The 12,902-nt window shown below is 38.3% G+C and overlaps 2 protein-coding genes across 4 annotated transcripts; one reads left to right on the plus strand and one right to left on the minus strand.

Moving 5' to 3' along the window:
- Window positions 1-263: 263 nt before the first annotated feature.
- On the minus strand, window positions 264-2,888 carry aptx (aprataxin). 2 transcript variants are annotated; one of them, XM_028599191.1, is made up of 7 exons: window positions 2,617-2,888; window positions 2,138-2,184; window positions 1,731-2,009; window positions 1,549-1,608; window positions 1,213-1,439; window positions 907-1,010; window positions 264-746 (listed from the first exon to the last, which is right to left on the minus strand). In XM_028599191.1, the coding sequence occupies exons 1-7, from the start codon at window positions 2,744-2,746 to the stop codon at window positions 592-594; spliced, it is 1,002 nt and encodes a 333-aa protein (XP_028454992.1). In that variant the 5' UTR covers window positions 2,747-2,888; the 3' UTR covers window positions 264-591. The 2 variants fall into 2 exon arrangements, with proteins under 2 accessions (XP_028454992.1, XP_028454996.1); XM_028599195.1 differs by lacking the exon at window positions 2,138-2,184 and having other exon boundaries at window positions 1,731-1,892.
- An 857-nt stretch (window positions 2,889-3,745) lies between these two features.
- Window positions 3,746-11,700, plus strand: dnaja1 (DnaJ heat shock protein family (Hsp40) member A1). Of its 2 annotated transcripts, none has more exons than XM_028599186.1 (9): window positions 3,746-3,933; window positions 5,666-5,817; window positions 6,061-6,256; window positions 6,753-6,857; window positions 7,129-7,356; window positions 7,459-7,573; window positions 8,831-8,946; window positions 9,296-9,396; window positions 9,780-11,700. In XM_028599186.1, exons 2-9 carry the CDS (start codon window positions 5,686-5,688, stop codon window positions 10,011-10,013), a joined length of 1,227 nt encoding a protein of 408 aa, XP_028454987.1. In that variant the 5' UTR covers window positions 3,746-3,933; window positions 5,666-5,685; the 3' UTR covers window positions 10,014-11,700. The 2 variants fall into 2 exon arrangements, with proteins under 2 accessions (XP_028454987.1, XP_028454983.1); XM_028599182.1 differs by having other exon boundaries at window positions 3,749-3,983.
- Window positions 11,701-12,902: the final 1,202 nt, after the last annotated feature.

A 12,902-nucleotide genomic window follows, 5' to 3' on the forward strand; every position in this document is an offset into this window, starting at 1 on the left:
TTCTCTTCAGACATTTAAACCGGTGGTCTTAAAAGGTTCAACAGAAGAAAAAAAAAAATGTTTGTTTTGCTGTGTTGTAGCTACAGGACAGAGTCCCCCAAGAGTTTTTCCCAAAACATACTCTAAACATTAAAATGTACAATTATGAGTTGGTTAAAGGTAGGCCAACATTGGGACTATGTAAATAAAGTTGAACAAACACAGGTGCTGTAGGCCTAATATCAGGGATAACATGCTGTAATGGAGAGAGAGAAAAATCAGCATTAAGTTCTTAGAAAACATTTAATACAACCTATTTTAACATGTTTGAAAATGTGGGAACAACAGATGCAATATTACAATTTCCCAATCTGGAGATATGGCAAACAAAACTGATGAAATCCAACCTAAGTCACATGCATCTTCACAGTGACCCTCTTCTTAAACCTACTGATAAATAACTATAGTTACAACATTGTGTTTCGGTCACACAATGACATTTTTTATAAAACCATAAATCAGAATTAACAGGGGCGGAAATGCCCAACACACTACAGTCCTATATTGAACCCATACACATCTGAAGCATGTATTCACTTTGAGGTCACTTTCTTAGCTGGGAAAGTGAGACTTCAGGTGTTCCTTTAGAGCTGGTATAGTAGAAAGCTCTTTGTGACACATGTGACAGCAGAGAGGTAGTTTCAACAATTCGCTGGTTCCTTCTTTGACGGTGACCCTTCCATTTGTTTCAAGCATCTGAATGACACCTGCAGATAACAAAAGATTTTTTTATTTTTTTTAAGTTTGCTGGAATGGACATATATGCAGTATGGAATATACAGTATATCATATACATATGTAGTACTTCAAATTAAAAACTCAAAACACCAACATCATAACAAAAACAAAAAGGTAATTTGCCCTCACTGTGAGACTCCATGAAATAGTCAGTTGTGAATGAGTTCCAGTGCTTTTTGTTCTTTAAACAAGGAGAGTCGAAGTCTTGGCTGATCACATGGAGGTGTACATGACTGTAAAAGAGAATATAAAGAGAATACGTTTAAATTTTTTTAAGTGTCTATAAGTAAGGAAAATATGTTAATTGATTCAAAAACCTAGTGTGCTTTAAAAAATAGCCGACCGTAGTGTAAAATATACAGTACATTCATTAAATGCTGAAAACCCCATTTGGGCTTTCAAAGTAATAGCACCATTCAAACAGTGATTACTTACCTCATACTTGGAATGGCATGGTACCCTGTGCGGAAACGTAGCAAGCTAGCATCTGGGCACTGCTGAACCATCTGGTCAGCAACTTTCTGCATGTGTTTCACCAGGTCACAGTGCTCCCCACGTAAGGCCTTTAAGCTGGAAATGGTCTGCCATGGGAGGACCAGCCAGTGGTAGCGAGCTTTGGGGTATTTATCTTTGATTACCACTACTTTATCATCCTTGTACACCTAGAGAAAAGAAGACAGTGTTATTTTTTTTACATTCTCATGCAGTCACAAATCCAGCTGGGATCCAGATCAGTTAGCATCACAATAACTGTAAAACATTTTGACATACCTGCATCTTTGGGTCTTGCATTGAGGTCTTCAGACCTTTGCTCCAATGTCCAAAACCTTCCTGTAACAAGTTTAAGGTAACGTGCTTTTTTGTAACACAAGAGAAACATGTGGACATCATGAAAACAATATTTTAAATGTGTACACAACCCAACCACAAACACACACTCTTTCTTCTCTTACACTGTTTTTTGTGGCTTCTTCATGGCTGACTGACACAGAGACCTTGTCTGTCTGTTTGGCTGTTTTCATGCTTGAAGCCTCTCTGCAGCTCTCTTTGTCCTCTGAAGCCAGCTCTCTGGGTCTTTTGGTGCCGCTGTGGTGCCCGGTGGGATCCTCCTTGAACTGTACAGTGTATGGGTAGAGCTGATTGACAATATGAAGCTGCTGTCCGGGCTTCATTTTCACCTCACTGTCCTTACCCACCACCACAGAGTCTATGGAGGTCGGGTTCACGCCCAGCTTTAAAATAAAGATGGTACATGAGACACAGAGTGGTAAATAAACAGCGGTAGATTACAATTATTTAACAAAACTCTACATAACAAGTGTAATGTCTGATATAAATCAATGTTCCTTAGGTTTCTTACCTGTTTAACTTTGACATAACCTTTGTTGCATTCTGCTTTTAATTCAACTGGTTGAGAAGGGATAACATTTGAACAGGTTAAAGTTTGTTTTTAATACTTTTAAGAGCTTTTAACTTAAATATAATGCATAGCATATGTAAAACAAACAGTATAAAAAAGGAACAGGTCCATGCAAATTATTTAAACGACATTCTCCAACCCTGATACTCAAGAGCTACTCTAACACGCCTGATTCGAATGATGAGCAGATCATTTAAATCAGATGTGTAGGGAGAGACCTAAAACAAGCAGGAGGGAAGTAGCTCGAGTAGGGTTAAAGACCGCTGCACACAATAAAATAAACTACGAGGGGAATTAGTCATTTAGACCAATTAGAATTGTTACAGACATAATAGCCATTTTTTGAGGATTCAAAGTAGCCTAGTGTTAAAGTTATTAATAAAAAAGAAGCGAGGCTTAAATCTAGTCAACTATTTTACCTTGCTGCCGAGAGCATTTTTTGTCTTTAATAGTCGTCTCTGGACCTCGACCCAGAACAACTGTCTGTAAGTGAGGCAGTCGAATGGGTTTATGGTTGCCCTCCTCGCTGATAAGCCAGCAAATTGGCATTTTATCATCTTATGAAGCCAGCTATTTTAGCAGAGTTACACTGTTGCAGCCTTGCAGCCCACCACACGCTTTGTTTTGGTGACTCGTCTCGTCGCAGGAAACCGACGTCACTGAATCAGATTTGTCAGGCTGGTGAGGAGAAAATAAAAGTTATCCCCTCTCAGGGAATGTAATCACCTGAAATTATATGCATATAGTTCGGAGAGCTTTCGTTCTTTTTTTTTTTTTCGTATTCTTAGTCAGGCTCCAGAAACTGTAGAACATGTATTTGCAGGAATTATGTAGGCCTATGATGTGATTTCTCATAAGAGAGAAATCTATGATGGAGTAAATGAAAAGGGCTAACAGGAGCAGGAGCAAAAAAAACATACTGGAGTGTGGTGGAAGTGGACAAGGCAGAAGATGTTTGATCAACTTCCTGGGACTGATGAGGACAGATGTAGGGTCTGACATGCGTTGGACATGAGTAAACTAATTCCAGAAGATGGCAGTAGTGCAACATTAAGGATATGCAAGCTTGGCAGATATTAGAAATGGGTGCATGGATCCATGACCAGGAATAGAACAGGCAGTGGGGCCTCAAAGGACTGTAAGTGATAAGGGAAAACAAGTTCAGGAAAGGGGTTTTAATTTTTAAATGAATGCTTTTTTTCGCACAATTCTGGTTGGACGCAAACTGCATTTCGTTGTCTTTGTACTTATACTATGCACAATGACAATAAAGTTGAATCTAATCTAAAACTGTTTTAATATCAGAAGATACATTCTTTATAAAGTTATAATTATTTATGGTTGTTTAAAGTCATGATGGACACACTCCGGTACAGTAGGTGAAGGGATGCATGCATCTATGGATTGTAAAACGTTGGTTTGTAGCCCGCCAATAAAACAGAAGAAGAAGGAGGAGGAGGATGGAAGCATTGACATATGGGAGTAGGAATGGTTGTTTGTTTTGAATTAATACCTTCTTATATAGCCTACTGTCTATGCTTAATAAGCCTAAACTCTATTAAGTTCATGGTATTACACACTCCTGTACAGTTGGTGGCGGTATAATACAAAAGTAGTAATCTGCCAAGAAAAAGAAGAGGAAGAAGAAGATGGGAGGAGGAGGAGGGAGCAGAGGAGGTTGCAAGCTGCCGTTAATACCCAAAGAAGAAGAAAAAGCTTCTGGAAGAGTCTCTGAGGTGTGCTTTGAACTTGTGAGGATTCAAACAAGCTACTGTCTTTATACAAGGTTGGAAAATCTTAACTGTAACCACAGATTATGTTTATACCAGTGTCACATTTAATTGTGTAGCTTATCGTTAGAAAAACAGCATAAAGCTGACGTGTTAGCATTAGCTAGGCTATCATTTGGCTCATGGTTGGGCTAACGTTAGCTAGCTAGCTAGCTAGGTTAAGTAACGTTAACGCTTTCTATTTTCTAAAGTAGGCCTGATAGATATGAAACCGTGTCACTATCTTCATCTTAAGGAGGGTAACAGGTAGCTAGTTCCTTATAAGTAACTAATTAGCATCAAGTAATACTCGTGTCAACCAAAAATAAACCTGTGGGGGTCAGATAATGGTAACGTTAGTTCATGGTGTTTAGCCTCTACCCCTCCTGATTTTGAGGAAATCTTTAAGATAAACAAAGTTAACCAAAACCAGCATGACGAAAGTGCCTTATATTTCCACCAATCAATGTATGCGTCACGTGAAATTGTATGGGGTACAATTCGAGTGAAATATTATCCCATCAACTCATTCCACTTGCATGATTCATCATAAAGCAGAATTATGCCGTCAGATCGGTACACAGAGAAATATTCACCCGGTTGAATGGCACCGGCTCTCCAGGATCCAGCCAAGATGGCCACATTAACAGAATATATATATCTCTCAATTTACAACAGACATTGCATTCATACATGGTGTACAGCCTACACTCTCATACTGTAATTGCAATTTAATGGTCATTTTAGAGACTGCAGTTTTTGGAGTTGTTTTGTTTTATACTGAGAGAAATTTTGTCCGCCCCTTTTAAATCAATTAGGTTATACTAGAATTGCAACACAATTCAGCAGCACGACAAACTTAACAGCCTTAAAAATGACCTCAGGGTTGGAAATCACAGGGCTGTTAGATTAAACTGCATTAGTTTTAGCTGGGTTTACTTAAATGACACATGAGTGTAAATCTACACATGCACGTATACATAACACTTGACCCTCATCACAGCCTGATATCTGCCGGTGTACATTTATGCTGATGAATAATGAGTAGCACTTTAAAATCTTGACAAGCAAAGTAACATTCTCATGGTGTGCTTTCATACCATACTGTAAACCCTAAACAGTGAGACTTTTAAGCTAGTGCATTAGAAATGTTCGTACAAGGATACCGTAAGCATACTTCATTGTTGATACACACTGAGTTGCTAGTTAATTAATGACATGTACAGTGTAATCAACTACCATAGTCTTGCAACAAATCATATATTTGTACAAGCTTACAGTACAGTATAAGCTTGAAAATCAGTCTGAGAGATGTTGATTCAACTGAATGCAATTTGCATTTCATTCAAAAATGTTTCAAATGTTTTTGTCCACCACTATTTATGTACATGATTGAGGGAGACAGACTATTTAGAAATGTCTACTCTTATTTGTTTAATAACCGAAAGAGCAAATCCAAATCTTGCCTGCGGAGTACAATGACCCATGTCTCTCTCACAGTTTGGCCACGTGATGATATGCTTTGTTTTTGCGACTCCCTTTTCTCTTTACACAGTTACATGGTTCAGATTCTTACTTTCTTACCATTTTGTTTCACTTTTAGAGACTCAATATTGGTAGTCATGTTTTTAGGGTGATTAAGAGCTAACCTAGAAATTAATATTTAATTATTGCTTGTGTTTTATCTTTTTTTCCCAAGGTTATCCATCAAAGACAAACATGGTCAAGGAAACGGGCTTCTATGACACATTGGGTGTGAAGCCTAATGCTACTCCTGACGAACTGAAAAGGGCCTATCGCAAACTAGCCTTAAAATATCACCCTGACAAAAATCCCACAGAAGGAGAGAAGGTTAGTACCTTTTTATTAAGTTCATATGTATTTGCAGCCATATTTAATTTGTGTGTATATACTTTTCTTTTCCTAGATTTTTTTTAATGGAAATTGACAAACTGAAGTCAATGTTACACATCAGTTATTACTTTGCACACAGTGTCAAGGAGTTGAATACCTTTTTCAACAGCTCTACATTGCCAGAAATCTTCTCGAACCCTCTTCAAAGAAGTATGTATCTTTTGTTTCTTTGCTTTGTAGTTCAAGCAGATCTCACAGGCATATGAGGTTTTGTCAGATGCCAAGAAGAGAGAGGTATACGACCGTGGAGGTGAAAAGGCTATAAAGGAAGGAGGGACTGGTTGTGGTGGTGGTGGTGGTGGGAGCTTTGCATCGCCCATGGACATCTTTGACTTGTTTTTTGGTGGGGGTAGTCGGATGCACAGAGAGCGAAAAGGTACGGAAATGTTCAAGAAATAATCAGTTTGTAGAGTGTCTGTATTTCTGGTTTGTCTGATTAACTTCTATAAAGCAATACCATACATCTTCTCAGTCGGACTTTGTTAGTTGTTGGCTGAAACTAATGATTATTTTCATTATTGATTAATCAGTCTTGTGTGATTTTTTTTTTTTTTTTTTTTTTTTTGTCCGATCAACAATCTAAACCACAAAATGATCTTATCATTGTGACTATGTCGTTTGGCTGAAAACTATTCAGAGCCTCAAATAGAGAAGTAAACACGTAGCTGCTCTCCATCTATAGCCCAGTGTCGTCTTCCATCACAGTTTTCCTCTGTTCCCATTCAAAAGACTGCTTATAATTTAGGATTGGTAGCAGAAATAGGCTTGTTTATATAAACATGGATATCATGAAAGGAAACTGATACAAGGATTGTTGAAGTCATTATTCCAAGAAACAGTATTGCTAACATCTGTAATATGTCTCTCCCCAGGGAAGAACATTGTTCATCAGATTACAGTGACGCTGGAAGATCTTTATAATGGAGCTACAAGAAAACTGGCTCTCCAAAAAAATACTATTTGTGAGAGATGTGAAGGTACTTCTTTTGCTATGCGATTACTTTTTACATGCTCTTTTTAAGTGCCTGTTATAATAGTAATTCAAGCAGACTTCTCAGCACAAGCAGACCCAAGCAGCCGCAAGCCAGGAAAAGGCTCTTGCCCAATAACAGAATGCATCAGTCTTGTAAATGTATTCCAGTCCTCGCTCACCAGTTCACCACAGTTTATATAATATGCCAAACCTAAAAAAAAAAATAGCCTTCATCTTTGTTATCCTGTGTGCTTACGGTTTGTTTTTCTTGGCAGGTCGTGGGAGTCGGAAAGGAGCTGCACAGATGTGCATGTCTTGCCATGGCACAGGCATGCAGGTCCGCATGCACCAGCTAGTACCAGGTATGGTCCAGCAAGTGTCCACGGTGTGCCACAGCTGTCAGGGCCAAGGACAGAGAATCAGCCACAAGGACCGTTGCAAAGCATGCGGGGGTCGGAAAATCTTGCGCCAGAAGAAGATTTTGGCGGTCCACATTGATAAAGGTGAGTGTGAAAGAGTTCTCTAAATGCATCTGTGATTGTCTGAAGAGCAAACTAGAAAACCAAATATTGTGCATACATCACATGGTCACTTCCCTGCCACAGGAATGAGAGATGGCCAGAAGATAGTTTTCCATGGAGAGGGAGACCAGGAGCCAGGAATTGAGCCAGGTGATATCATCATTGTCTTGGACCAGCGAGAACATTCATGTTTCACCAGGTACTATTTCCGTTATCAGATGTCTTTTGTTTTCTGATGTAGTGATTATATGAATCTTGTATAAACAATATATACAGTATGTATGGTGGATCCTACAGCCTGTTATTGAATACTAATGCCGCGTTCTATTTACCTCTGAACTCGTTTTTTACGAGGTGAAAGTCGGAAGCACGCCCCCTGACTTCGTATTTACGAGTTCGGAACTCGTACAACCTCGCAGTAGCCAGAGTTCAAAATCCAACATGGCTGCCCCCTGTATCAACAGTTGTGAAAGCTGCAGTAACATAAAGTTATAAGCACTTCTGTCTCATTTGTGTCACTAAATCAGTCGTTCACACAGGCATGTCCAACTTCTATCTGTGAACATGTTACGCTGTTTGCATGCACAAAAAACGGCATAATGCGTTCAACTGGTATTGCTAACAATAGCTAACCAGGCTAGAGCTAATGAAAACAATGAAAATCCAACTTTTAAATAAAACGCATTCAACCCGGGTATGATGTCATTCCCAGTTGCGGCTTCCGACTTCCGAGGTAAATAGAACGCGGCATAAAGTGGTACATGAGCCAAAGTAGAAGCACCAATTCTGATCACCAGTTGTCTGTAAAAATCGATATTACTACTCAAAGTCCTGTTTGGCTTTAGTCTGGAACTCACCATTGACAGGGCTCAATCCGAGGGGCTGGATAAACGGTTGTCTTTCAAATTCCCTCTGCACGTATTAGGATAGCGCTACAACCAGGCAGAGCAACGAAGACGGTAGCAAAGCTAGTTGATAGATTCAACTTTTGCCATATCCGGTCGGTAAAACTCTGAACATGTCTTCCTTTTTTTTTTAAGAATGATTTCAATGCCGTTCTTTTCTCAAAGAAAAGTTTAAGTCTTCCAGAAGACCGCTGTTCCCAGCAGCAGCAGCCATAAGCCCGCCCACCGACTCAATACACGATGTGATTGGCCTGACTCGAGTTTGGTTTTTCCAGCTCGCAAGTCAACGGAGAGTGCCTAGACCCCCCTAGCTGCAAATTAAATTTGCTGCTGCTAGGTGCGTCTAGATTTCTAGGCTAGTTTGACTTTGCACCCTGTTTGAAAGTTGTAGATTATTAAATTCCTTAAACTTTTTTTATTAAATCTACACGTATTGGGAGTTTGCATGCTACCCTGTTGCTACATAGCAGCACACTTTACTTTTTTTTTTTAAAACGGTTTACCCAGTAAAATCAACTCTGCTTTTCTTCACAACTTGCTGCTGTTAACAGGAAAGGAGAGGACCTGATGATGTCAATGGAGTTACAGCTGGTGGAGGCTTTGTGTGGTTTCAAGAAGCCTGTTCAGACACTGGACAACAGGACTCTTCTCATCACCTCACATCCAGGTGAACCAAATAATGAAATGCACAGCTACCCCTTACTGAATGCTACTAAGTTAAGTTGAATTGTAGTATACCAGTATTTAAAAGCATTTGTTAAACATGTAGGGGAAAAAAAACATACAACAGAGACTGGACGAGACTTGTTTTATAATTCAGTTCGCTTTGGATAAAAACGTCAGCTAAATGACATGTAATGTGTATATATAATTAAAAAATTTGCATTTGCCAGCAGGTTTTGGCACGATTGTTTCAAATGACGAGAGAATGTAAAATGTTCTTCTGTTTTTTTTTTTTTTTTTTTTTTTTTTTTTTTTTTAAATGACTAATGTGTCCCATGTTTTCTTAATCACAGGGGAATTGATCAAGCCTGGAGACACAAAGTGCATCTTGAATGAAGGGATGCCCATGTATCGCAGACCGTTTGAGAAGGGACGCCTTATTATTCACTTCTCGGTAAGCAGTTTTTCCATATTCACTTTCTATTATCCTTTTTTTTTTTGTTTTCTCTTTTACTTATCTGTTATATTATTATTTAACACATGCTTTCCTTGCCATCAAAGAAAATGCATATATCTGCCCATCTCCTCTCCTACAGTAACAAACCACACACTTGCCACACCCATACATTAACATTGGTGTCATATCATCCCCCACCTTGCACTTATGCTTATATTCTCTGCGTTGTAAAGCTTGTCTCGGTTCTATCACATCTGTCTGTTATGCTTTGGCTTGCTTCACCGATATAAAAAATATCAAAACACACGGACATTATTAAACTGACGAGGCTGAACAAATTACATGGTTGTCGTAATCAAATTGCCCGTTTCCTTTTTTAGGTGGTGTTCCCACAAGCCAACTTCCTTTCCGAGGACAAGCTGAAGGTGCTGGAGCGTTACCTCCCTGAAAAGCTGGATGCAGAGCAGCCGGAGCGTATGGACGATGACCTGTACATCTACGCCGACCTGGAGGACTGTGACCTCGAGAACAGAAAGAGACCCAGCCACCAGTACTACTACATGGATGAAGACGACTATGCCAGCACTGGTGGGGTTCAGTGCCAGACGTCTTAAATAACAACTGCCCTATTCACATTCCAGAAGCTCATACCCTCATTTCTAAAGCAAAGCACCTTTTTGGAATTTTGTGCACTTTTTATTTAAATACTTCTCTCAAAGTTGTAACAGTTTTTGGCCGTTTTCTTCCAACCGAATCAGAAGTCGGTTATTCCCAATGCCATCTTCATTTATTATCATGACACTTTTCTGATGGATATGAGTATCCCATAATTCCAGGAATAAAAACTGTGGGTGAATGGGATTTCTCTAAATCATTGTTTAGACTGTGTCCCCCCCACCCCGCCCAATCACACTGTGATTAGAGACGAGGGGTATCGCAGAGCCTTCAGAAAAACTTTTCTCTGAACAAAGACTGCCTGCTTTTTATGCATTCACACTAAAACAGATGCCAATATTAATATGAAAATACCCTTTCTTTTTTTTTTTTTTTTTTAAAGTGTTACTAAATCAGTTGTTGTGAGCCACTTGTTGATGACTTGTTCAATCCGGTCTGTGTGTGTGTGTGCGTGTCTGTGTGTGTGTCTGTGTGTATGTAAAGACCCAATCTTGTGATGGAGAGGGGATGTGCATTGAGACTTGTGTTGAAACATTCATGCTGTTTGACCCTTTCAAGGGCTATTTTCTAGACCTTTCATAACAATGTGGCAAGGAGATGTTGGGAATGAAGGTGATAATGATTCAGTCTCAGCAGTATTTAGATTAATGCCATTAGATTTATTCAAACTTAAGTTTAGTTTAATATTATAGAGCTGCAATCGGTTATCTGTGTGGAGCCGCACAATTGCTTTTGTTTTGGGAAGTAGAATATCTCGTGTTTTAAACCACACAGTTTGATATGAGCCAAATATGACCGCTACTAATGGTGTTCAGAAACATGTTACATTTAGTAAAAGTCACTTTTTAATTTGAAAACAATTAACAGATCAGGGAGTTTTCCAAGAAGCAGGTTATCTGGATTACACCACTCTAATTCAGAAAGGGTACTTTTTTTTTTTATTTCAAAAGATTTTATGTGGTGTGGGGGTTTTACTTTGGCAGAAAGTTATCCAGATAGCTTGTTAACCCTGCTTCTTATAAAGGGCCCATAATGCCTTGGTAGCAAATGTATTCGCTCTCCTCTTAAAAAAAGTGTTGAGTGCCAAGTTGCACAAAAAAGTGATTAATGTCTAAGTTGTTTAAAAGATAATTTGTGATTTTTAAAATCTGTTAATTAAAACCTAAATCTGGACTTTTAAATTACAACTTTTAAACAAAGAAACGTATTGATGGGTCTTTGCTGGTGTAGGCCTATAAGTCTTTTTCATATTCCTAGTCCTAATTGTAAATGCCGAATGGGTCGGTGGGAGGTTCTAGAGGGACACCTGATACCTCATTGTAGGGTCTGCCTGTTTGAAAGCCTTATCATAACTTTATGTAAAGCTACTTGATAGTTCAGTTTTTTTTTTCTTTTTCAGTGCTGACTTTGCCCTGGATGTTTTTAAAAGCACGACTTTGCTCGCCAGAAATGAGATCCCTTAAATTCTTTGTTGAAGCAAAAATAAATGAGGACTCATAATGTCAGGGGAACTCAACTCAAGTATCACGTTTTGTAATGTGACTGACGATATGTGTGTTAGGACCAATGATCTACTTGTTTATGCTCATGTTTTCTAATTAAATGCAGTTTGATGGTCTCTCTAAATTGTGGCATTACTGTGCGAGTGATATTTTACTTTTGTTGCTAGGAGAAAGATCCACTGATAATTTAAAACATTTGAGAGTAGAGTTGCTCCAAAAACTCATTTGTCTGCATTTTATAGTTAAACTGCATTTTATTTTGTACAAAGATAATATTGTTTTTCTTAAAGAATTATTGCTACAATTCTGAAACATTGGCCCAAAAAGTGGTTTTGGCATTTTGGCATTGCCAGACCTCTCTTCACATCGCTGTGTAGTAAGTTAGCGGTCAGCCATGCCACGAGACATTAGACAACCAATCTAAACTAGGGCTGAAACTATTAATCTAGGAGTAGAAAATGAACTGCAGACTATTTTGATAATCATTTTTAGATTTGTTTATCATTTCAGTCATTTTATAAGCAAAACTACCAAATGTGTCCCTGGTTCCAGCTTCTAAATGTGAATATTTACCGCTTTTCTTAGGGTCAGCAAACCAAATATCTTTCGATTAAAATAATTCTAATGATAATTTTTTTCATCCTACAACAACTGAAAAATGTATTTGATCATTTAGGAAACAAATCTGATATTTCAGTGGGAGTTTGTTAAAAAAAATAAAAATAAATGGCACACTGGCAACTGTAAACAGTTTTTAAATTTTATTTATAATCATTTTTGGCTTGCACTATTATATACAATAAATATAAAATAGTGTAATGACTACACAATTTGCAACAATGATATATGGATAATCATAGTGCAGAGACAGATGATAGAAAGTACCAAATACTATAGTACAAATAATAAATACTGGTCAAGGGAGTAGCTCTGTTTCTGGCAGGCACACTGATGCACAGGAACACAGATTACAGTTGGTTTAACAAAATGACAATGATGGGACCACGTTAAATACATTTCTTATATACACACAGGTTACAGAATGTGTCACCGGAGCTCCATTGAGGTTTATCATTAGTCATGCTTATTTTTAAGGAGTACTAAAATTATTGTAGAGCCACATTTAGACCGTGTACTGAGGTAGCATGCGGGGAACACGAAAAACAAAACAAATCATTACACCTGAATCATTGAATCAAAGTTACAAAAGTATCATTATAAACCAAAGCTGTCAAATAATATACCTGATATTGTTTGTTTATGCCCAAACAAGAAGCGCCTTTTTTAAATATAAATATAAATATTTCCACGACAGTTCACCATCAT

Source organism: Perca flavescens, chromosome 2 (assembly GCF_004354835.1).
Source record: "Perca flavescens isolate YP-PL-M2 chromosome 2, PFLA_1.0, whole genome shotgun sequence".
NCBI classification, from domain to species: domain Eukaryota; kingdom Metazoa; phylum Chordata; class Actinopteri; order Perciformes; family Percidae; genus Perca; species Perca flavescens.

Excerpts from the sequence above, each read along its gene's own strand:
- aptx (XM_028599191.1), bottom strand. The coding sequence starts at position 2,746 with ATGCCAATTTGCTGGCTTATCAGCGAGGAGGGCAACCATAAACCCATT. Across the intron at positions 2,185-2,616 it reads AAAATGCTCTCGGCAGCAAG|TTGAATTAAAAGCAGAATGC; the intron begins GTAAAATAGTTG and ends CTTCTCAACCAG. Across the intron at positions 1,609-1,730 it reads AAGAAGCCACAAAAAACAGT|GAAGGTTTTGGACATTGGAG; the intron begins GTAAGAGAAGAA and ends AACTTGTTACAG.
- dnaja1 (XM_028599186.1), top strand. The coding sequence starts at position 5,686 with ATGGTCAAGGAAACGGGCTTCTATGACACATTGGGTGTGAAGCCTAAT. Across the intron at positions 7,574-8,830 it reads GAACATTCATGTTTCACCAG|GAAAGGAGAGGACCTGATGA; the intron begins GTACTATTTCCG and ends TGCTGTTAACAG. Across the intron at positions 9,397-9,779 it reads GCCTTATTATTCACTTCTCG|GTGGTGTTCCCACAAGCCAA; the intron begins GTAAGCAGTTTT and ends TTCCTTTTTTAG.